General features: G+C 38.7%; 2 protein-coding genes across 3 annotated transcripts in view; both read left to right on the top strand.

The window, feature by feature from the left end:
* The window catches only part of pde4a (phosphodiesterase 4A, cAMP-specific), a 57,983-nt gene extending 50,803 nt beyond the window's left edge, over nt 1-7,180 (top strand). For both annotated transcript variants that reach the window (XM_056252800.1, XM_056252807.1), the window contains 4 exons: nt 5,813-5,967; nt 6,069-6,191; nt 6,381-6,563; nt 6,658-7,180. In XM_056252800.1, the coding sequence (XP_056108775.1) occupies nt 5,813-5,967; nt 6,069-6,191; nt 6,381-6,563; nt 6,658-7,149 (953 nt within the window). In that variant the 3' untranslated portion in view covers nt 7,150-7,180. The remainder of the gene's footprint in view (nt 1-5,812; nt 5,968-6,068; nt 6,192-6,380; nt 6,564-6,657) is intronic.
* Nucleotides 7,181-12,271: 5,091 nt separating this feature from the next.
* Nucleotides 12,272-23,600, top strand: prkcsh (protein kinase C substrate 80K-H). Its single transcript, XM_056252906.1, has 17 exons — nt 12,272-12,438; nt 12,546-12,662; nt 13,233-13,328; nt 13,422-13,479; nt 15,706-15,823; nt 16,028-16,157; nt 16,341-16,425; nt 16,510-16,588; nt 17,661-17,744; nt 18,311-18,463; nt 18,711-18,801; nt 18,916-18,985; nt 19,244-19,333; nt 20,286-20,360; nt 22,395-22,494; nt 22,575-22,748; nt 23,370-23,600. The coding sequence occupies exons 1-16, from the start codon at nt 12,345-12,347 to the stop codon at nt 22,719-22,721; spliced, it is 1,587 nt and encodes a 528-aa protein (XP_056108881.1). The 5' UTR covers nt 12,272-12,344; the 3' UTR covers nt 22,722-22,748; nt 23,370-23,600.
* Nucleotides 23,601-23,673: the final 73 nt, after the last annotated feature.

Here is a 23,673-nt window from a genome sequence, read left to right as displayed (position 1 = left end):
TCACTCGTACTGTTTGCACTGATGCACCCCCATTCCATGGCAGATGTTTGCTTTTGCACCTGTCGCCGATCAAAGTCTAGTTTGTCCCTTTCGACTTTGTCCCGGGACTGAGAACTCAAAGTTCGTTTTTTTGGCAAAAACAAGCTGAAACGTGGACTCATGTGACCACAGCACACAAGTGACAACAGTTTTCCCGAGCCAATGTGATTATATTTAACACAGTAAAAGTTTCTCATGCAAAGGTCACACACATTTAACAGAGGTTTCCGGCCTTGCCCCACATGGACTGGGATTTCTCTGGATTCCCTGAATCTTTTCACAATATTATGTATGCCCTTACGAAAATTAAGTGTACTTCAAGTTAAGCTTTAGCATTGGAAGGCAAGCGTAGTATGACCAATAAGTTGCCGCCTGTTCTAGCAAAACATTACACGCAGAAGACAATATTCCTCCGCCCAGGCGAGCAACCACCAAGAAAAGCTGTTAACACCAATTCTCGCCCAGGAGAACTGGAAGCTGCTGGGGACTGGAAGATGCTGGCTGATCTTGATCAACGGCTTATTTTTCCACCTGAGATTGCCACCACTAACCTCCGACCAGATATTGTTTTGTGGTCTGGATCAGCACGCATTGTTCAACTGATAGAGTTAACAGTGCCATGGGAGGATGCTGTAGATGAGGCATATGAGAGGAAGAAACTGCGGTATGCTCATCTGGCCACTGAAGCAGAACAGCGAGGATGGAGAGTCCAGGTTTATCCAGTGGAAGTGGGTTGCCGAGGTTTTGTGGCACACTCTACAACCCGGTTCCTCAGAGACGTCGGATTCAGCGGCCAAGAGTTGCGTCGCACAGTAAAGAACTTATCTGAAGCAGCAGAAAGGAGCAGCAACTGGCTGTGGTTGAGACGGAAAGATTCTAGCTGGCTGTGTACAGGCCGCCACGCTACGGTTTCGTAGAATTCTTGAAGAGGCTGTTGGTTTATTTGTATACGTTCCTGTGGATATTGCGTGTATGACGGGTGGTTGGGCAGATATTGTGTTTTGCGGTAGGTGGTACGCCATACGGAACCGTTGCCACTGAAACTGCTTTAACGCACCAGTGGGGCTCGACAGCCTTAGTCAAACGGGTTGGTGCGTATGGTTGGGTTGCGGAGAGATTGTGAGATTGTGGTTAGGTCTCAGCAGCAGGAGGGATGTAGAGGTCAGTAAGCTGGACTGAGTTGAGTGGGGGACGGAGGGGGGTGACTCTGGGACGCCAGAGTCACTGTCGAGCCCTCTTGAGGTGTCGTGGGCTAGTCGACGAAACACTGAGGACGGAAGGTGCCCACTTGAAGACCCTAGAGATGTCCCCTACTCGGCTCAATCCAGACGGTTGTCGTGCTGGTCCTGTAGTACACTGAGTACACAAGTACATAGTACACAAGTACACTGCTGCCGTTAACGCCGGACAGAAGGGGAGTCACACTACCTTATGGAAAGAAGCGTAAATGGATGGAGAAGCATAGTTTACTGTAAAACTACGTCTTAGTTTTGCTTATCTTGGCGAAAGCCGAGTACAAATCAGCATGAAGTTTTAACATCTACTCTCGTGTAATGGAAATATTTTTTTATTAAGTATACTTTAGTGAAGTTCAAGTTTATTTTAAGTATACTTTATGTAGTAAGTATACTAATATCAATGTAATAGATTTGATTTCCATTACACGAGAGTAGATGTTAAAACTTCATTTTTTCGTCATCGAAGTATACTTGTAAGTGTACTGTTTCAATACTACTTGGGACTAAATTAGCCCACTTTTTAGTATATAAAAGTATACTTGTAAGTGTACTATAAGTGTAACAGTACTAGTAAACTTTAAGTACACAACTAGTTTACAACTAAGTTTTTCGTTTGCACTGCAACTATATTACAAGTGAACTTATAGGTATACTGATAGATTACTAGTCAAATATTTGTAGCACATTTTTAGTTTATGAATGTACACTTTAAAGTGTACTCTTAGTAAACTACTAGTTTAGTAGTTTTATAAGTGTACATAACCATACTTATAGTTTACTATTTTTTTTTATTATTATTGCACTTTAAGTATACTATGTTCCTATTTGGGTATTAATTTTTTTATACTTGAAAAATAACTATACTTTAACTCTTTCCATTTATATTTTATTCTAGCTTCACTTGAATCTGGGTAAGTTTCATTTAAAAAGCAACGTTTTAATCAAAAAGCTGAGAAAATCGCATTTTTGTCAAAGACTACGTCCGGATCGGATTCAGAACGATGATTAAAACACAGATGGAGTAGATCGAGTCCATCAACACCCCCAAAGCTTCACAGTCGTTTCCTCTTCATAGGTTCGACATTTCATTCAGTAACGTTAGGTAGGTTTGATTTATATGCTGTTTAATGTTTGATGATCACGTTATCTTACATTAGCGTAAGCAATCTTCTATCGCTTGTTTCTGCTTCTTCACCTGTGTTTTGAACTGGAGATTTGGTACTATTTCAGAAGATGCGTAATAGCGCCCGCTACCGTAATACAGTGAAAACATAGATTGCTGGAAAATTCAGTCAATGTCGGGGAAAATGTAGAAGTAAATTCCTATGTATTATGGAAGCATATGGGTAGCAATATTCAATTTGAAATGTAATATGCAAAATGACAATGCAATATGTAAAATGGCAATGCATTTCTGTATTTAAATTTACATTTCCCATTACATTTGTGCAACGTTGGTGCAAAATTAAAATGATGATACAATTATATAATTTACATTTGCCATTTCATACACTAGTTTTAATATGTAAATTGAATACATATTTTAACGCTTTATAAGTTGCAAAATGAAAATGAAAATGTATTACAGAAATGATTAGATATGTCTAATATGTTCAAGCAAAAACTGTAGCAAAATGATCATTTAAATGTTATTTTTCTTAATTGCATTTACACTCACATTTAAGACACTTGCGATTGCATTTTCATTAAATGTCCCGCAATGAATGTAGCAAAATTCAGTGTGCAAATTGAAAATGCAAAATGCCGATCACGTCCCCGCCCCCTCCCGCCCTGTCAATCACTGCGTGAAGTTGGCCCCGCCCCCTCCTCGCCAACAGGTAATCATAGGCTAGGTGTGACGTGTTTTGAGGTGTTGGAATGAAACACGGCAGAGCTGCTGATACGAGCGTTAAATTCACTGGCAGAAGAAGTGGAGAGTGAACAGAGAAATGGTAGTGTTTCCGAAGATTATTACGCGTCTGCAGGTGATAGAACAAGTGCATTGTTGGAATGTCTGGGATCATTTTCTGCCTTATCAGGCATCGACACCCGTTTGGTGTGAACATTATGTGGTTTTGTATAAAATATTCTCATTGTCTGATATGCTTATCTTTATTCTTATTACTATTAACTATAATTACCCAATAATGTTGGAGATCATAACAGTTTTTCCTTACAAATGCATAGGCCTATTACACTGAGATTACAGAATATGATGGGTCAAATTCATACCGAAAATTGTGACCACTCTTTATTTCTTCATAACTGACTGTAATGTTCAATAAAGTGACTCATGTGATGTGACCATCTCCCATTTCTATTTTATTAAGCATATTGATCAGATATTGATAAATCTATAGGTAGCCTACAATAGGGTCACGGAATCTGACGGGTCAAATTCATAGAAGTATTTTGGGTGAATGTGGAGCAGGTCGGGGGCAGGTGATGTCATCCCCTGTAATTTAATGTCTATAGGTCTAATATCTTAAAAAAAACGAAGCAGCACAAACAAAACTTTAACCGGCACAAACGAACAAGACTATTTTATTTGGAGCATGTGGGGGGCTGGGTGACCTCAGAATGACCTATAACAAACAAAACAAACAAAAAAATGTACAACAGCACAAACCACCACAAACGAAGTAGAAATAATTGAGCCTATTTTGCCAACGTTTTGCATTGGGTGGGGGCGGGGCCAACTTCACGCAGTGATTGACAGGGTGGGTGGGTGGGTGGGTGGGGGCGGGGCCAACTTCATGCAGTGATTGACAGGGTGGGAGGGGGCAGGGCCAACTTCATGCAGTGATTGACAGGGTGGGTGGGGGAGGGGCCAACTTCATGCAGTGATTGACAGGGTGGGTGGGGGCGGGGCCCATCGGCTCGGAATGCATTCTCAATTTGCACATTGAATTTTGCTACATTCATTGCGGGACAATTAATGAAAATGCAATTTAGAAAAATAACATTTAAATTATCATTTTGCTACAGTTTTTGATTGAACATATTAAACATATCTAATAATTTCTGCACCAAACATTGCACAAATGTAATGGAAAATGTAAATTTAAATGTAGAAATGCATTGCCATTTTACATATTGCATTGTCATTGTACATATTGCACTGTCATTTTGCATTTTACATTTCAAATTGAATATTGCTACCCATATGTACACTACCAGTGGACTACTAGCCTACACAAAAATGCAGATACTCAAAATTAGGAACATATCTGTTTTCTTTATAAATCAATATTTTCAAACAATGAAAGTTTTTAAGACAGTATGTAAAACTATGTGAAAAAGTATTTAATAGGCTACTCAATCAAAAGATTAAACACAACTACAACTACTTAATTATATACTTTTAAGTATATCTCGATCAAAAGATTGAGTAAAAGTATACACCAAATATACTAAGACTTGTTAGTATAAGTAAAGTATACTTAAGTGCAATTTTAAGTATTTCTGAGAAGTACACAAACTATATTTCTGAGAAGGACATAAAAAGTAGACTGAAAGTGTACTTATTTTTATTTATTTTTTTGTTTTAAATAAGTATACTAATAGCATACTTGAATAAACTTCTTTTTCGTAAGGGTGGTATGGTGAAAGACCCAAGTTCGTTGCAATCTTGCATTGAGAAATGTGATTTTCGAATTGTGTGACAATTCTCTCATGACCCATCTTTGCTTGCAAATGAGCCTTTGGTGGATGCTCCTTTTATACCCAATCACAATACCCTCACCCATTACAAATTCACATGCTTATTGTGGACTGTCAAAACAGTTTATCTTGGATATTCTAGTCTTTTCACTTTTATTTTGCCTCTTTCCCAACTTTTTTGGAGTGTGTTCCAGCCAACAAAATCAAAAATTGTTTATATTTACAAAAATACAATAAAGTTAGTCAGTGAAGACTAACCCTAACCCTACTTGTATCAGTTAAATAAAGGTTCAAGAGAATTAACTAATCAAATCAAATCTTTTGGAAATGGGGTTATAGATAATTATATTGATAACTTGGCTAGCCATGGAATGCGGGAAGATGCCAGAGAAAAATATCCTGTATCTGAGAACAAAATGAGGAAAATCAGCAACAATACTATATGTTTTCTAAAATGCTTGTTTTTTTGAAGTACTGTGCCCAATAGAGGACATATGTGCAGTTCCTCAACCTTTTTATACAGGGTCTACTCTGCCACCCCACTTTTCATGTGTCCTTTATTTTAGTCTGAACTAATTAATAAAGCGTGTAAATCAATTCCCTTATGAATTTTTTGTTAACATTTTTTAAAAAATTAAATCAAAGTTTAGATTAAAATAATTGAGCAATAAGACAACACCTTGTGTCCAACTAGCTACAACTGCCGAATACATTTCCAGGGCATAAACATGTATGTAGAAAATCAACAAATGTATGCTTTTCAGTATTCAGTATTGGCCAAAAACTCTTTCACACTGGCCATGGGCCCAGTGGGCAATCCTTGCTGTTGAGCCATGAAATCCACTGATAGCCTGGTCTACTCTGTTTCACAGACTCAGAATTGGCATTAATGTACAACGATGAATCTGTACTGGAGAACCACCACCTGGCTGTAGGCTTCAAGCTTCTGCATGAGGAGAACTGTGACATCTTTCAGAACCTCACCAAACGGCAACGGCAGAGTCTGCGCAAGCTGGTCATTGACATGGTTAGATGCTCATTGCACTGCACTAAACGTTAGATTATTTTTGAATTTCTGAGGGTCTACTGTCTTATTTCCTGTGTAAATGCTGCTGCTCGTCTTCTTAGGTTCTGGCAACAGACATGTCAAAGCATATGAGCTTGCTGGCAGATCTTAAGACAATGGTGGAGACCAAGAAAGTGACCAGTTCAGGAGTGCTGATGCTGGATCATTATAATGACCGAATACAGGTGATTACCAACAAACGTGTTTCTTTAAAATGCAACAAAACAGTTTAAAACTATAATGTCAAAAATGACACGTGTCTGTAAGTGCAGACCAGAAAAGAGAAAAGAGAAACGTCTTAGTCACAAGTGTGTGTGTGTGTGTGTGTGTGTGTGTGTGTGTGTGTGTGTGTGTGTGTGTGTGTGTGTGTGTAGGTCCTGAGGAACATGGTGCACTGTGCTGACCTTAGTAACCCAACGAAGCCCCTGGCAGTGTACAGGCAGTGGACTGAGCGCATTATGGAGGAGTTCTTCCGGCAGGGTGATAAAGAGCGAGAGCGTGGGATGGAAATCAGCCCCATGTGTGACAAACACACTGCGTCTGTGGAAAAGAGTCAGGTACACATATAAACACCCACACAAACATAAATTCTCAACCTTCTCTGACATTAGCTGCTCCTAAAGAGTCTAAATGTTGGGTTTCCTGATTTAGGTGGGCTTTATCGATTATATTGTGCATCCCCTGTGGGAGACCTGGGGGGACCTGGTCCACCCTGATGCTCAGGAAATTTTGGACACCCTTGAGGACAACCGGGACTGGTACCAAAGCACCATTCCCCAGAGCCCGTCACCACCGCCTGACGGCCCAGATAACGAGCTTGAATCCTGCACGAGCAAATTCCAGTTTCAGCTCACCCTGGAGGGAGAAACAGGACAGGTCGGTTCTCCCAGTCATAACCACATAGGCAACCATGGTCAGGAGGCAAACAAAGAAGACGAGGAGGCGGTGGAGGCTGAGGAGGACGAGGCAGAAGAAAAAATGGAGGATGGGGAGGAGGTGACAGAGGCAGTGGTCGAGAGGTCGGGGCGGAGGAGACTGCAGGTTCAGTCAGTAGTCGAGGAGGAGGACGAGAGACAGTCTGATGAGAGCCCTGTAGAGGAGACGGAAGAGGAGAAGTCGTCCTCTCCTACCGATGACACGTAATACGTGCGACTCAAGGAACAGCTGTCCGGCCCAGAGGGCTAAGTAGGGGCCATCCTTTAGAAACTCTGTCCCTACGCTCTACCGTTCACATAGGACTCTTCTGTTTCTGATAGCTAGACCATAAACAGATTAAGTCTTGTGTACCAATCCAATAAGACATTTAATTTTATTTTTCAAAAAGGGAACAAAATAATATTGATATCAGAGAAGTATTTAACACAGCAACTGTAGATTACGAGTGTGAGCTGGAGTCCATCCAGCAGTGAGGGTGAATTTGGATGGAGAAACAGAATTATGGTGGGGTTTGTAAAGGGCCATTACGTCAGTGTAGCACTCTGGAATTTCCACACATACGCATACACACATTCACAGACGACGTACGTGAATTTCGATCGAAAATAACAATACATGCAAACACGCAGGCTGTGTGTCTGTGTATGTGTTCAGGGGGCCTGGATCTGAAAGGAATCTCTCTGGGGAAAAAGCCATCTCAAGAAGGAGCATCAGTGTCAATAATCAGCTTTTAAAGCATTCCAACAGGGACTTAAATCCTCAGATTCACGTGTTGAGAGAAATCTGAGAGACTTTTTGTCAATTTCTGTCATAGCGAGAACACAGTTGCATCTGCTGGGAGAAATGAGATAATGTCTGCAGTCCAAAAAACTGTGGAGGGATGAGGATGTCGGAATGATTAGCTGGTCCCACCCCCTCTTACCCTTTACCCAGGAGTGCTACCAGTGCAAGATGGCTGTGTGCCTTTCTGAACCACCAGCTTCAACTCTGGAGCTGTTGTGAAGCAATGCATCATGGGACAGGAGTGTCTGCTTTTGTCTTCATCTTTGATTGTCTCTTTCTCTTTTTAAGCAATCTATCTCCATCGATTATGGTTTGTGCCGGCATGGAGCGTTCGCGTTGTCTTTGTGATAATTCCTGCTTTCATCCGTCAGTCTTCCTCGGTCGCTTTCAAGCCAACCGAGCATTCGGATTTATCACCGTCACTGCTCATGGACTGCCCTCACTTTCCATGCGAATAATAAATGATAGTCACTTTCCGAGAATAAGCCATGTGACGCTTTGAAACATATGTTTTGCCTTCTTTTTGTTTTGTTTTGTTATATCCATTCCTGCCAAATTTGTAAAAGTAACAGTCTCCTCAATTGCAGCACAAATTCGCACAGACTCTCTCACCTTCACCCACTCACGCTGGTAATACATTCTCTGTCTACACCACAACACACTACATTATGTTTTGCCAAAGGAACGAGTGCTTAGCTGATAAGTTGGAGAAGCATTGATCGAGGATGGCGAGAGAAGGATGAGAGAAAGACGTCGGTGGTTAGACGCTGGAAAGCGATAAACGGAGTCACATGCAGCCATATTGAGTTTGATGCTTTTTGCCTTAATGTCAACTGCAGGGTTTCTACCTGTCTGTCACATTGTGGAATAATAAGATGTTGGCATTATATCCCAGACTACTTGTTTCATGTCTATATGCCTTGCTAAATGTCTGTGAGTACACAATAGCTCCATCTGGAGGTGTAGGGTAGTTTTTTTCTGCATGGCAAATATACAATAGCAGACGGTTCGTTCAGACAGAGGAAGCAGGTCATCATACCACTAAAATAAACCGTTGCTCTAATGTATTTCATGTCCGGCATCTTTTCGTGATGTCTATTTGACTTTTCACCAACTTTTAAAGGCAGAAAGAGAGAGACAGAAAGTAAGAGAATGAGAGAGTTCTCAGGTTGATGTTTGATTTGCAATATTGCCTCTCTCTCATCTCAGAACTTTTTTTAGTTTGGTTTTAGTTCAGTTTAATAAACCAATTGTTGCTATATTGAGGGGCAGCGTTTGTAAGCATTCCTCTCGAAATATGATAACAAGCTAGTTTCTGCTGGTCAGTAGCTTAGCTTTCCTCAAGCCTGTGTCTGTCAGAGCAGTGACTTGAGGTCATACTAGTACATATATGAAAACTGTACTTGTCTGTGACGGGATTAGAGGATGTCATGGAATCAATTTTCATTTGGCGGACCACAGGAGGAAAGCCAGAGGTTACACGATTGGTTTGCGCAAACTAACGTCATTCCCATTCCATTTGCCTGTCTTACCTTAAAATGCTTTGTTGTGTGGCTTTGCGTTAATGTTGTGAGCACTACGCTAACAAATAATATTTGCCATTTTAACACGACACTGTAGCAATTGTTTCTTATTAAGAAATTATTCAAATTAATTCCTTGCTGCCATTCTTTTTGGATATCAAAAGGAAAAAAACAAGTGTTTTCTTTGAACAGTTTGTGTACAGTTTTTATTTTTGTATCATTCTGGTTTGATGGTTTAAAAATCAAAACTACTAATATAAATAGTAGACGAAATCACTGCTTGTTTTGTATATACTGTAATGTTGAATTGTAAATTTGAGATCTCTCAGAATCAATCACTGTCACAATGAGTCACTTTTAGTTGTAATGAACTGTAGTTGAATTGTGGAATTTCATGGGCAACCCCCGCCTTCCCCTTTCTTTCTCCTGTCATTTCCCCTGCCATTCATTTGGGGGATTTTAGTCAACCTCCCATCACCTTTAAATGTGAATATTTGAATTGTATTGGAAAACAGACTAATCATCAGTTATTTCTAAAACTTGTCTTAACCAGCACTTTATTTTGTCTGTAGAAAGGTGTTGTGAGATGGCTGATATCGAGGGGAATGGTATGGCATGGCACAGGGTGAGCACTTTAAATGGCTTGGCCCAAACGTCGTCTTTTTGGTCCTCAATGCCATTTCCTGCTAAAGCTCTGAGCAACATCAGCTCCTCTGTGTCAATAATCTGCACTGTAAAGGCTTTTAATAGGGGTTTTAAATACTTCTGTGAGGTTAATGACCAAGAGACAGTCAGAAAGATGACGTGGCTTAATCAGAGAATAGTTTTTCTTTGTACTTTAAAGTCATGCCTCATGAGACTCTCCAATGAAATTATTCTCTGGGCTTTAAATAATACGTTACTTGTTCACAGGTTATGGTAATAATATAAATGAAAAAGAAAACACAGGAAAATGATTGTAAGATTTGTACATTATATTGCTGTAATGTGTATAATGTGTCCAAGTTATTTTATATTATATTATTTTTATGAAAGGTTTTCCTCTGAGAGAACTGAGTTGTCATTTTGTGAATAAAATGCATTTAATAAGCAAACGGCTATATATAAAAACACAAATATATAAATATATACCAGTATATTTTTTTCTTTCACTGTTCAGTACTGTAAAGTGTGTTGAAAATACAAATAAAGGACGATTTTTCTAATAAATGCAATATCTGTACTTTTCTGTTTTCTTTTTTTTCCATGTCCAGCCTCATATTACAGTAATAGCAGCATGCAATGAGGCTGATTTGTGTGTATCATCATTATACAACTCGTGACAGTGAACACTATTTAAAATATTTAGCAACCATCTGCTTATAGAATGAAATGGTACTCAGCAAAAATGGCAGTTATGATATGCAGTACAGGCTGCTTTGCTCAACAGTGACACTTTACTGACCCCTACAGACTGACAATATTTAGAGACTAACATTCTTAATATGCAGTTGTTAAATTACTGTATATTATTGTTAAAAATAGACATAGTGGTTTCATTATTTTTAGTTCAACATTTTATTAGCTTATTATTTTATACACTCTGAACCTGTATATGTCCTGTGACTTTTTTCATTTCAAATAAAACAATTACCATATATATTTACTATAGTATATAATATGAATATAATAAGTATATGATATTAATATAAATGTAAGAGTAATGTCATATTTAAGACATGTAATCTCACTGTTTATTGTGTGTGTGTGTGTGTGTGTGTGTGTGTGTGTGTGTGTGTGTATTATAATTGAACTTTATTACAATGTGCTGCTCTTATTACATGTTACAACTGGGACTAAACCCTAACCGTTGTATGCAAGGGGTAGATGGATAGGCTACTGTACATAAAATCCAATATTTACTCTTACCATAAATGTCACTCACCTGCATGTTACTGTTCCTGTTCCATCCTCATGGCCTTCTCTTATCCACCTTTGACCTTGATTACTGTAATCAGGCCACAGCCAACTGGTAAATGTAACGACAGCTAAGGTCCTGAAACTGTGGGAGAAACGTCCACGATATGAATCTCCCAAAATATTACAAACTTATATATCCTTACAAACGTTATTTTTTTGTAGAAAAAAATCACAACTTTTTAGACAGAACAAGTTTAAAAGAGCAAAATACAACGTTAACCTTCTCAGTCTGTCTCACTCGGTCTCACTGAGAATTGAGAAAACCTCGCGCCTTACGCACGTCACGTGAACACGCTTGTTTTCAAACACTCAGTCCTTTTAGACTTTTTTTTTTTAAGGAATTATAGCATTCCTGTATATTTTAACATGATAATGTTTAAAATTGTGTAATGGCATTTATTCCTGTCAGTGTTGGAAGCATAATCTGTCTGTATTTAAATACCGTGGGACGCGTATATTGATATATTATGAACCATATTATCGATGTTTTACACACACACACACACACACACACACACACACACACACACACACACACACACACACACACACACACACACACACACACTAGATAAATCTTGGAAATCGGTGGTGTGTTTTTCAATGACTGCATTACCCACAATGCTGTACTCCACCACATGAATCCAGTCCACCAATCATATGAGAACACCGCTCATCTTGGTGACGTAACACACTGGGTGCAGGAGCGCTCTCGGAAGTAAGTAATGAGTTACTGTTGTACAATGATTTTTTTTTAGATTTCTTTGACTAATTCTTCAATCACATATTTGATGTACGCGATGTTTATTAAAACGTCTTACTTGCTATCGTGATACTGTATTGTTTATCATTTCAGATAAGGGAGAATTTCAGTAATGATCAGTTGGCCGTGTGTGCGGAAGCCATTTCAAATTGAATTAACTAGGATGCTGCGAATAAGACATTTTAAAGACGGACTTATCTCATATAAATGTTAATGTTTTTAGTCGTTTTTTTAAAAACCATTTGTATGAGAATTATATTTATGATGGGATTAGATTCTCTGTGTTCAGTTGAACAATACATTGTGCATTCTTTGCTCCAAGGTCACGCGCCTCTAGTGGGAGTTTGCATTTATCCCTCATTTCTCAAGGCATCATGACCTGCATACACCTGCTGTTGACTTTGGTCTTTGCTGTCAGCTTGGGGACACCTGTAGAGATTCAACGGCCACGAGGAGTACCACTGACAAGTAAAGTCATATCATATATTGCAGATTCTCTATTAAACGTGCACTGGTTTTGGCTTCACTGGCTTAACTTGTTTAACTCTTACTTTCTTTTGTTTAAATGCATAAAGAGAAACAGTTTTATGAGGAGAACAAGCCTTTCACCTGTCTCGATGGATCACGCACCATTCCTTTTGACCGAGTGAATGATGACTACTGTGACTGCAAAGATGGTTCAGATGAGCCAGGTATTGACAGAGCTCATTTTTAAAATGTAGTTCATAATTTAAGACACATTGAACTCAAACATGCTTTGCGTGACACTCAAAAACAAAACTCATTGGTTAAAATGTTTTGCTAAAAAGCAGAACAAAGTATGTACATTTCTAGATTAATAAATACATTTACAACGTTAGTGTATTTGGATAAAGTGTGCAAAGTGATAAGCCGTAGGGTGCACCAAATAATGACAATTCAGACCCTCTCTTTCTTGCATAGAACACAAACTGTATCAAACAGGATACACAAGCTGTTCTTTTTCATACAATAAAAGTAAATGTAGACCATGGTTGCTTCTGGTCCCCATTCACTTTCATCGTGTGAGGGGAAAAAACTGTTTGGACATCCTGCTAAGTATCTTCTTTCTGTGCAAGAAAAAAAGCCTATGGGGCATGAGGGCAAGTACATCACAGGACATCAGATGTCAGAATTGTCTATCCTCTGTGCTAAGTCAATGCCGGGTAGAAAGTGATGATAAATTATAGTTTGATGGTGTCATGGAGATGATGTGCATGACAGTTGTTCATGTCTGTCATCAGGCACTGCTGCTTGTCCGAATGGCAGCTTCCATTGCACCAATGCTGGTTACAGGCCCACCTTTATCCCATCCTCCCGTATTAATGATGGCATCTGTGGTAAGATGACTCTGCATCTGGATGTGTCTCCTCAGCAGTCTTTCGCCGAATGGAATTAAATGGCATTGCATTTAACATTTTTGCTCCCCGCAGATTGCTGCGATACTACTGATGAGTACAACAGCGGAGCCAAATGTGAAAATACCTGCAAGTGAGTTTTGATCCAAATGTAATTGCTTTCCAGGGAGAATCACATTAGGAGTCGTTCACACAGGACACGTCCTTGCACTTCAATGCATACTCATGCACCAGACGAAAGTCCTTGGCCATTGTGCCGCGTCTCAATGTCGTTTCAGCAGCCCTTGTTCCAACATGTTAAGATGCCTTGTTAAAATAGTCCAACTTTGCATAGCAGCAGCAGCTCATTTTCAGTTTTAATCATCTTAAAGGAGAACTCCGGCGCAAAATGAACCTTTGGTCTAATTACACATTGTTACCTAGTCAACCGTTATCTGAGATTTGTTTTCATGATTATCGAATGTAAATAGTTTTATCTCTACAAACAGTTTAGCCTATAAAGCTAGTATAACGCTAGTATATTGGGCATAGTGTATGACAAATAAAAATCGCTTGTTAATACCACTAACAAGGCTCAAAATAGCCCCACACTAACACGGTAGCATAATGAGGGTCCCTACCTTCAAACCGAAGCATTGAGAACTTTGTCAAGATATTTTAAACATACAGTCAACTTCGCGTATACAGGCAGAAGCCATCTTTGAAATACAGTCTCTACCAGTCGATCTACGAACGCCGATCCAAGCCTGCTGTTCGCGCTCACCTTATCACAACTTATAGCTCGTTCACATTCTCACCAGCGCACTTGGATCGGCATTCGTAGATCGACTGGTAAAGACTGTATTTCAAAGATGGCTTCTGCCTGTATACGCGAAGTTGACTGTATGTTTAAAATATCTTCTTATTAAACTGTCTGGACACTGACAAAGTTCTCAATGCTTCGGTTTGAAGGTAGGGACCCTCATTATGCTACCGTGTTAGTGTGGGGCTATTTTGAGCCTTGTTAGTGGTATTAACAAGCGATTTTTATTTGTCATTACACTATGCCCAATATACTAGCGTTATACTAGCTTTATAGGCTAAACTGTTTTTAGAGATAAAACTATTTACATTCGATAATCATGAAAACAAATCTCAGATAACGGTTGACTAGGTAACAATGTGTAATTAGACCAAAGGTTCATTTTGCGCCGGAGTTCTCCTTTAAGTGTATATATTAGCTTTAGATGGTAAATAACACGCCTTCTAGCTGTTAAGGCCCTGATAGTTTCCTCTAAATGGTTAGTTCACCCAAAAATGAAATGTATTTCATAATTTACTCACCCTCAAGCCATCCTAGGTTTATATGAGTTTCTTCTTTCAGCCAAACACAGAGTTATATTAAAAAATATCCTGGCTCTTCCAAGCTTTTTTAATGGCAGTGAATGGTAGCTTAGATTTTGAAGCCCAAAAAAGCACTTCCGTCCATCATAAATACGACTCCAGGGGGTTAATAGAGGCCTTCTAAAGGCGTTTTTGTAAGAAAAATATCCATATTTATAACTTTATAAACTATAATCACTGGTTTCCGGTAACGGCAGCATGCGAGTTGAGTTGAGTGACCTCTGACCTGACACATGACGTATGATGTAGGAGTAACATAAGCTTAGGTGAGAGTAGACGCCTCTTGCAGTTCAACAAATAGGACTGGGCAACAAACTCAAGCTCCTCTTCTCTTATATTGAAATTTTAGACTTCTAATTTGTGACCGGCGTTTTGTTTTGCTCTACCCTCTCTTCCGCATTCGTCAATGCGTCGGGTCAGAGGTCACTCTTCGACCGGAACTCGACTCTCATTGGCCATTACTGGAAGCCAGTTATTATTAGTCTATGAAGCTATAAATATGGATATTTTTTCTTAGAAAAACGCATCGCTTTGCTTCAGAAGGCCTTTATTAACCCTCTGAAGTCGTATGGATTAGTTTTATGATGAACGGATGTGCTTTTTTGGGCTTTAAAATCTAAGCCACCATTCACTCCCATTAAAAGCTTGGAAGAGCCAGGATATTTGTTTAATATAACTCCCATTGTGTTTGGCAGAAGAAAGAAGAAAGTCATATACAACTAGGATGGCTTCAGGGCGAGTAAATTATGAGATCATTTAAATTTTTGGGTCAACTAACCCTTTAAGAAGAGGTTTTGCAAACAATGTTTTTGACAATAGAAATGTTTTGTATAAATAAATACATAGCACGATTAGTTTTTATGAGAACATGGGTTACATAGCCGCACATTACATTGCTTTACTTTCCCTTTTCACTTATGATTCAATACAGTGACTATATAAACAAACAAATTTAAATATTTTGATTGGTTTTCAGGGAACTGGGACGTAAAGAGAGGGAGGTTCTGCAGAAGATGGCTGAGGTCACTAAAGAGGGCTTTCTCCTGAAACAGCAGCTCATTGAGGAAGCCAAGAAGGGGCAACAAGAAAAGCAGGTAACATTTGCTTTGTATGAACAAAAATAAAAGTCCAGGATTTCAAAATGCTTTGCCCACATATTTGCTTTTATGGCTCTCACATCCAACAGGAATCATCCAGTTCCAGCACTGAATTATTTCTTGTATATACTGCAGTTTTTTAAAAAGCCATATTGTGTCAGTGAATTTTGGTCAGTGTAAAATGCTGTGTCTCTTCTGTAGGTTAAAGTGACTGATATGCAGGAAAATAAGAAACAGCTTGAGGAGAAAGTTGAAGCGCTGAGGACAGTGAAAGAGACTGCAGAGCAGCCTGAGAAGGAAGCTAAAGAGCGCCACCTTAAGGCCTGGGAAGGTAAGTGCAGATGTTTAATAGTCAAATCAAATGCATATCTCTTAAAACCATTCTCATAGTTTTCACGATATTTATATTCATATACACCCTAAGTAATGACTTTATGGTGTTTTGTTTGCAAGCTCATTTCATCTGAGATTCCTCATTAATGTAAGTCTAATATGTGTTTTAACTTTATTCCAGAGCAAAAGGCAGCTATTCGCTTGGAAAAGGACAAAGCCAAAATGGCAGAAGCATTTTTGGAGCTGGATGACAATGCAGATGGCTTGTAAGTGCCAATGAGTATGGTTCTTCTCTCTGATTGTGTGTATAGAGAATGGATATAAAATAACACGTTGTCTCTGCGTGTCAGTGTGTCTGTCTCTGAGCTTCAGTCCCATGCTGAATTGGACCCAGATGCTGATGGCACACTTACTGAAACTGAGGCCCAGGTATTTTTGCATTTCTCAGTCAAAATGCACCAGCCATTACATCACGGTTCCTACGCAGTTTGGAAATGTCCAGGTCTGGAGAAGTATGGAAATAACATTTGTGTTTCCAAACTATTGCCCTATTCATTTTTCTGAAATATAACATTAAGAATTTCTAAAAAAAAAAAATGTATCATACAAGCAGAGTGCTTTCATGGCAAAAGTTTAGTGATTGTCGAACACTAATTAATTCAAGGCGCACATTTTCATTGCGCAAAACTAAGTATAGTGCGTGTTCCAATCAGCAACAGATAAAGTAAAAAAAAAAATATTTAAATTAGACTGTACTTTGATGTTTTCTGACCATGCAACATCCAACCACATTTACAGTATCAAACTGATGTGCCAGATGTAAATATACGCAGTTTATAGTGCATTTTAGGTTTCTTCTCATCATATAAGCGCATGTTATCACTTTGAGAAAACCAATGAGAAAATAAGAATATTTACAGATTACTATGTACCAAAAATAACGCTGTATGAACCATTTATGTTAAATATGATGAATGCTTTGTTCTTATGTAAGTCGCTTTTAATTTAAAGGAGAACTCCGGCGCAAAATGAACCTTTGGTCTAATAAAACATTGGTACCTAGTCAGCCGTTCTCTGAGATTTGTTTTCATGATAATCGAATGTTAAGAGTTTTATCTCTAAAAACTGTTTAGCGTATAACGCTAGTAATGGGGGCATTTAATAAGTAAAAAGAAATCGCTAGTTTATACCACTAACAAGGCTCAAAATAGCCCCACACGAACACAGTAATATAATGAGGGTCCCTACACGCAAAACGAAGCATTGAGAACTTTGTAAGTGTACAGACCGTTTAATAAGAAGATATTTAATGAAGACAGTCCACTTCGTGTATACAGACAGGAGCCATCTTTGGAAAACAGTCTCGACTAATCAAACCACGAACGCCATTCATACAGTTCAGAAGTTCACTGAACTTCATACAGTTCAGCTCACTTAGCACGTCGTCCGTGGTTTGACTCATTTGCCACTAGTTCTGATTTATGCTTTGTGATTTATTCAGGGACTGCTGGGAGGAACTGAGCAGGTGGACACATCAACATTTGAGAGTGTTTGGACCAATATTAAAGAAAAGTACCACTCAGAGGTCAGTAGAGAAGAAGCAGGCATGTCATGTTAAGTGTCTTCTGTTAGATAAACTATAACATGTAATTAACATTGAAAATCAAAAGTAAGCTAGTTATTTACACTACCATTCAAAAGTTTGTTATCATAAGATTCAAAAGATTTATTATCATCAATGTTGAAAACAGTTGTGCTGCTTAATATTTGTGTGGAGATCTTGATGCATGTTTATTTGAAGAAAAGTAAATTCAAAAGAACAGCATTTATTTGAAATAGAAATCCTTTGCAACAATGTTGAAGTCTTTACTGTCACTTTTGATCAATTGAATGTGTCCTTGCTGAATAAAAGTATTGATTTCTTTCCAAACAATATTCCCAAATGTTTGAACAGTGGTGTAGTTACTTAGATTAGTTATTTTGTACTTTTGTCTTTTAATTTAGTTAAATTGTATTTCTTTTTTATGTTTAATTAATTGCTTTATAATGATAAAATCACCCAAATTTGAGTAAAAAAAAAAAACACTGATCTTGACCATAAAATGACCCATTAACGTGCATTTTAATGTCTGTTCCTCCATTGTCTCTCAGTCCCTGTCTGAAGAACCTGCTCCAGTAGAAACGCCTCCAGATGAAGTGAAGGAGCCAGTTGTAGACAACGAGCCGTACCCGGAAGAAGACGTCTCTGAGGAAGAGGACGAGGATGACGATGAAGAAGATGATTATCATGAAGAGGATGATAAGGTGAGAGGGTATATCACACAGAAAACCTGTGCAAGCATTAACCTCAGTGATGTTTACATCCGCAGTGACATTTTGAGTCTTCTATTAACACTTCGCTGCTTGACATTTAACGTCCTTAACCTTTAACTCGCGTCCTAAGGCACAATGGCAAAGGTCTTACAACATAGCGTGTCATAACTCATGCTCACCGTACTGTGCAGGTGTAAAAATACATGTCTTCATTTGAGCGTGGCTGTGTGTTGTGCAGGCGCCGCCCACCGTTAGTACTCCCGAAAAAAGTCAAGACGACGAGGAAGCCATGCCACCCTATGATGCGGACACCCAGGTCCTCATCGATGGTTGGTTCAACGGCCGTTTGTTGATGCATTACAGAGAAATACGACTGTGCTTGATCCGTTTTAGTCAGTTGTTCTTCGTTTCCTTCTGCTGACCAACTGTTCTCTGGTTCACAGCTGCTCAGAAGACCAGAGATGACTTTGAGGAGGCTGAGAAAGCTCTTCGGGAGATGGATGATCAAATCAGGTTTGTTCAATACTACAGTCTTCCAGGAAACGGCTAAAATAAGCAGTGAACTGTTTTTTTTGTATGCACCTGGAATTCTCATTGGTCATTGTATGCGTTTTCTCAACTTGTGGTTGCATCACTTTCGCAAAACCTTGCGTTTGTCTCCTACGTTTCTGTGTCTTTGAATTCGATGTATTTGCAGCGTTCTCTGATGCTGGTGTGCGGTGGGCCCTGCTACTGAGCACTGTGTTGAATTGTCCTTTTATTGTGTTGCAGAAATATTGAAAAAGAGCTGTCCTTTGATTTCGGCCCTAATGCGGAGTTCACTTACTTGTACAGCCAGTGCTACGAACTTCCCACTAGCGAGTAAGTGAAACTAGCTTTTGCAATGATATTTTTGTGCCTTGATTAGGGCTGCACGGTGTTGAAATATTGACATGTTGCAATATTTAGTTTTTCTGTATATATTGTTATATGAAAGCCGTTTCACCAGATGATTTGATTAGCTCTATTTGGAAGGAATGATTGAGGTGATTTTAGGGAGGGAATCTGCATAGAAAAAAAATAAACAAATTACAAGCATTAGATAAAAAAAACAATAGAGCAAAGATAGAAATGAAATAAACAGTACTTTAGCCTATGTTTTTCAACTAAATCTAACTATTCAGGTACAGATATTGAATATAAATCAAATGTAAAACAACACTGCTTAGACTTCTTCACTGTATAAATTCAATATAATTAATCTTTGTTAAAGCCACAATATTTTGTTGTTTGATTAACATTTGATTGATTGACTCAGCAGCAGGTATAATAGGCTGCTGTCACTTTAAGAGCTAAAACACGGATCCAATTCAACGATATGCATCCATTTTCTTTGTCAATTGTTTACTGTGTTTACGAGGACACTCTCCAAGATTGGTATTTTAATATAGTTTTGTGTGTATGTGTCCGTTCAAGCACAAATAGAGGCGGAAGTGAACAGAATTCAGCGTTCAGAACAGAAGACAGCGTGCGAGTTCCGTAATCAGTTCTCTTTGGCGTCTTATTGCACTCGAATGGCTTAAAATCGCTTGAATGTTTAAACTGACAGGACCTAAAACAAATGCAAATGATAAACTTTCACTCTATGATGGTTAAACTTAGCAATTCATCAAAGTCACATGCGTACAGATCAACTACGATCCACTTGACATAGCACGTCCTCATGCGATTATCGTGGATGCACACATCGTGAGATCGGTGCTAAAATTATTTATTGTGCAGCCCTAGCTGTGATTGATTTTTATGTTGACTTGTGTGTTTGGTTTGCCTTCAGGTACATCTACAGACTCTGTCCTTTTAATCGGGTTTCACAGAAACCCAAGTATGGAGGCTCAGAGACCAACCTTGGGTAAGCGACATTAGGGGGAAAAAACATTAAAAAAAAAAGACGAGGTAGTTTTAGAAGGTTTTGGTTAGTATAAAAGAGTGAAAAATGAAGAGTTTTTTAGCAAAGATGCATTAAATTGATCAAAAGTAACAGTAAAGATTTTTATTTTACAAAAGATTTCAAATAAATGCTGTTCTTTTGAACTTTAGTTAGTTCAATATTGATAGTTATAAAAAATGTTTCTTGAGCAGCAAATTGGTATATTAAAATTATTTCTGAAGGGTCATGTGACTAAGTGAAGACTAGAGTAATGATGCTGAAAATTCAGCTTTGATCACAGGAATAAATTACATTTTTAAAGATAATAGAAAACAGGTGTTTTTAAATTGTAATAATATTTCACAATATTACTCTTTCTTTTTTCCTTTTTCTTTTTCACTGTATTTTTGGTCAAATAAATGCGTCCTTAGTGAGACTTTTGAGAACATTTTTTTCGAGAACATTAAAAAGTCTTACACACCCCAAACGGTTGAATGGTAGTAAATGTGCCTTATTGGTTGATATTAGCAATTTTACTTGTTTGTATCGACGGATATTTGATGTTTAAATGTTCATGCTCTTTTCCTTTACCTTTGCCATTTTCAAACACTCATTTAAAATGAATCTAAATGTTAAATCACAATAATAACACTGTTAAATGTTATCTGTTAATTGTAGAAAATCCCGTTTTTCATACTGTATATTTGATGCATCAGTAGGGGCTTTTGCAGCAGGTAGTTATAGGAAGTCAGTTCTGGGAACTAGCCACCAGGAAGGTCCCCCGAGAACAGAATTTCCCCCTAGGGCCATTTTCCTGATTGCATTCGCACCACCGGTAGGAACTCTGAAGTGATAACAGAAACGCCACGCGGCCTAAGAGGCTAAATCTCCTACGACATCTTGCAATGCTACATAGCATTTACCTGTCGCCTTTGTCTGTGTCGCCTGCCTTTGTCTGACATCCAGACGACGACAGAAATCTTTTAGACAACAATATAGAGCTTTTAAAGGGATACTCCACTTTTTTTGGAAATAGGCTTATTTTACAACTCCCCCAGAGTTAAACTGTTGAGTTTTACTGTTTTTGAATCAATTCAGCCGATCTCTGGTTCTGGCGGTACCACTTTTAGCATAGCTTAGCATACATCATTGAAGTGGACAAGACCATTAGCATTTCTCAAAAAAAAGACCAAAGTGTTTCGATATTTTTCCTATTTAAAACTTGACTCTTCTGTAGTTACATCGTGCACTAAGACCGACGGAAAATGTAAAGTTGCGATTTTCTAGGCTGATATGGCTAGGAACTATACTCTCATTCCTGCGTAATAATCAAGAAACTTTACTGCCGTACCATGAGTGCAGCAGGCGTAATGATATGACGCAGCGCCTGAAAATAGTCCCCAGCTCTTTAACTTCCAACGTGACCGGGACTAAGTGCCTGCGCCTGCTGCACTCATGGTACGGCAGTGAAGTTTCTTGATTATTACGCAGGAATGAGAGTATAGTTCCTAGCCATATCAGCCTAGAAAATCGCAACTTTACATTTTCCGTCGGTCTTAGTGCACGATGTAACTACAGAAGAGTCAAGTTTTAAATAGGAAAAATATCGAAACACTTTGGTCTTTTTTTTTGAGAAATGCTAATGGTCTTGTCCACTTCAATGATGTATGCTAAGCTATGCTAAAAGTTGTACCGCCAGAACCGGAGATCGGCTGAATGGATTCAAAAACGGTAAAACTCAACAGTTTAACTCTGGGGGAGTTGTAAAATAAGCCTATTTCCAAATAAAAGTGGAGTATCCCTTTAATATTGCCCATTTTACTGGTGTAAGCTTTCATTTAAAATGTAACATCTTTACCAACCAGCTAAACACCTGATTGGTAAGGCTTGGAAACCAGCTTAAACCCACTGAGATCAGCAAATCACCTTATAACAGGTTAAACAGTTTTTGCCACGTTATTTGTAGTCTCATGACGTGAGCGTTTTTGACCGTCTTTAATGAGCTCATGTTTGCAGGTCATGGGGAAGCTGGTCAGGGCCTGAAAATAATAAGTACTTGGTGATGAAATACGAGCAAGGCACTGGGTGCTGGCAAGGTCCAAGTAGATCAACTACAGTAAGTACTATTTCTTTTATTGCTTCCACCGTGCCATTCATACTAGGAGTTATTCTGCTAAGTGCATCTTTGTGTGGTAGGTGAAGCTGACCTGTGGGAAGGAGACGGTGGTGACCTCGACGTCGGAGCCGAGTCGCTGTGAATATCTGATGGAGTTCACCACTCCTGCAGTGTGCCAGGAGCCGACCAACATTGACCTCTCGCCACATGGCCACGAGGAGCTCTAGACTCTACGCTCTGCTTATTGAAGCATGGTGCGCCTCGTACTTATGCATACTTTTATTTTAGCTGTTTAAAACACTATTACTGGAAAAAAACAAGGCCTGGTTTTTCAAGAGACCTAAGTTATCATAGGGTCCAAATTGTTTTGATGTATTTTTGAGGTCTTGGTTTTGCCTGAGTGATGACAGTTTGCTGCCTGCTTTAAAAGATTCAGTTAGCCTTTGTTTGGGCTGAGTGCAACATCTTGAAGTGAATGTATTAAAACAACTGATTTAATTCTGCTGACAAGTCTGTATAAAATGAAATATTGCCTCGTTCCACTAAAGATTGCACCAACCCTGTGATCAACAACATTGTTTAATATGAAAATCTCTAAATATCTGGAACAAGTGTGGATGTCTCGGGTATTAAATACAAAAAAAGATAATCTTGTTTTGTTCTTAAAAGCCTGTGACCTTCTCCAGAATACAATTATCCTAGCTTGCAAATGTCCTGAAATCAGCTTTTCCATCCACACAGTGCATTATTATCAATTTATGAGCACAAAGTGCTGTGCATTGTTTTTTTATGTTCTTTTAAAAAAGCTTAAATGTTTGTGTGTGGTCTCAAATCAATATTAACTTTTTTCTCTCTCTCTCTTTCCTGTTCTGTAGGTCGTTGCTCTGTGGGAAGTTCTGGGAACTAATGAAGCTTCATTTCCTGTTCAAGCTGTTTAAGAACCTCTTCCATTATTTTTGGATCAGCTAAAAGAGGCTGGACGTTGGGAGAGCATTAAGTTTGGTACACTGTAATGTTTTTTTGTTGTTGTTTGTAACGGATTAATATCTGATCTCTTCACATTCCATTGATAATGTTGAAATAAATTCAGCTTCATATCTGAAAAATTGTTGCGACTTGTTGAAAAAAGACCTTAGTTGTGTCCCAAATGACTCACTAAACACTATATTCTATGCAATA

The sequence above is a fragment of the Rhinichthys klamathensis genome, unplaced genomic scaffold (genome assembly GCF_029890125.1).
Source record: "Rhinichthys klamathensis goyatoka isolate OS25496 unplaced genomic scaffold, OSU_Roscu_1.1 h1tg000004l_1, whole genome shotgun sequence".
Taxonomy (NCBI): domain Eukaryota; kingdom Metazoa; phylum Chordata; class Actinopteri; order Cypriniformes; family Leuciscidae; genus Rhinichthys; species Rhinichthys klamathensis.
The sequence above is the reverse complement of the archived record's forward strand: the minus strand, read 5'-3'. Positions and strand labels throughout refer to the sequence as shown.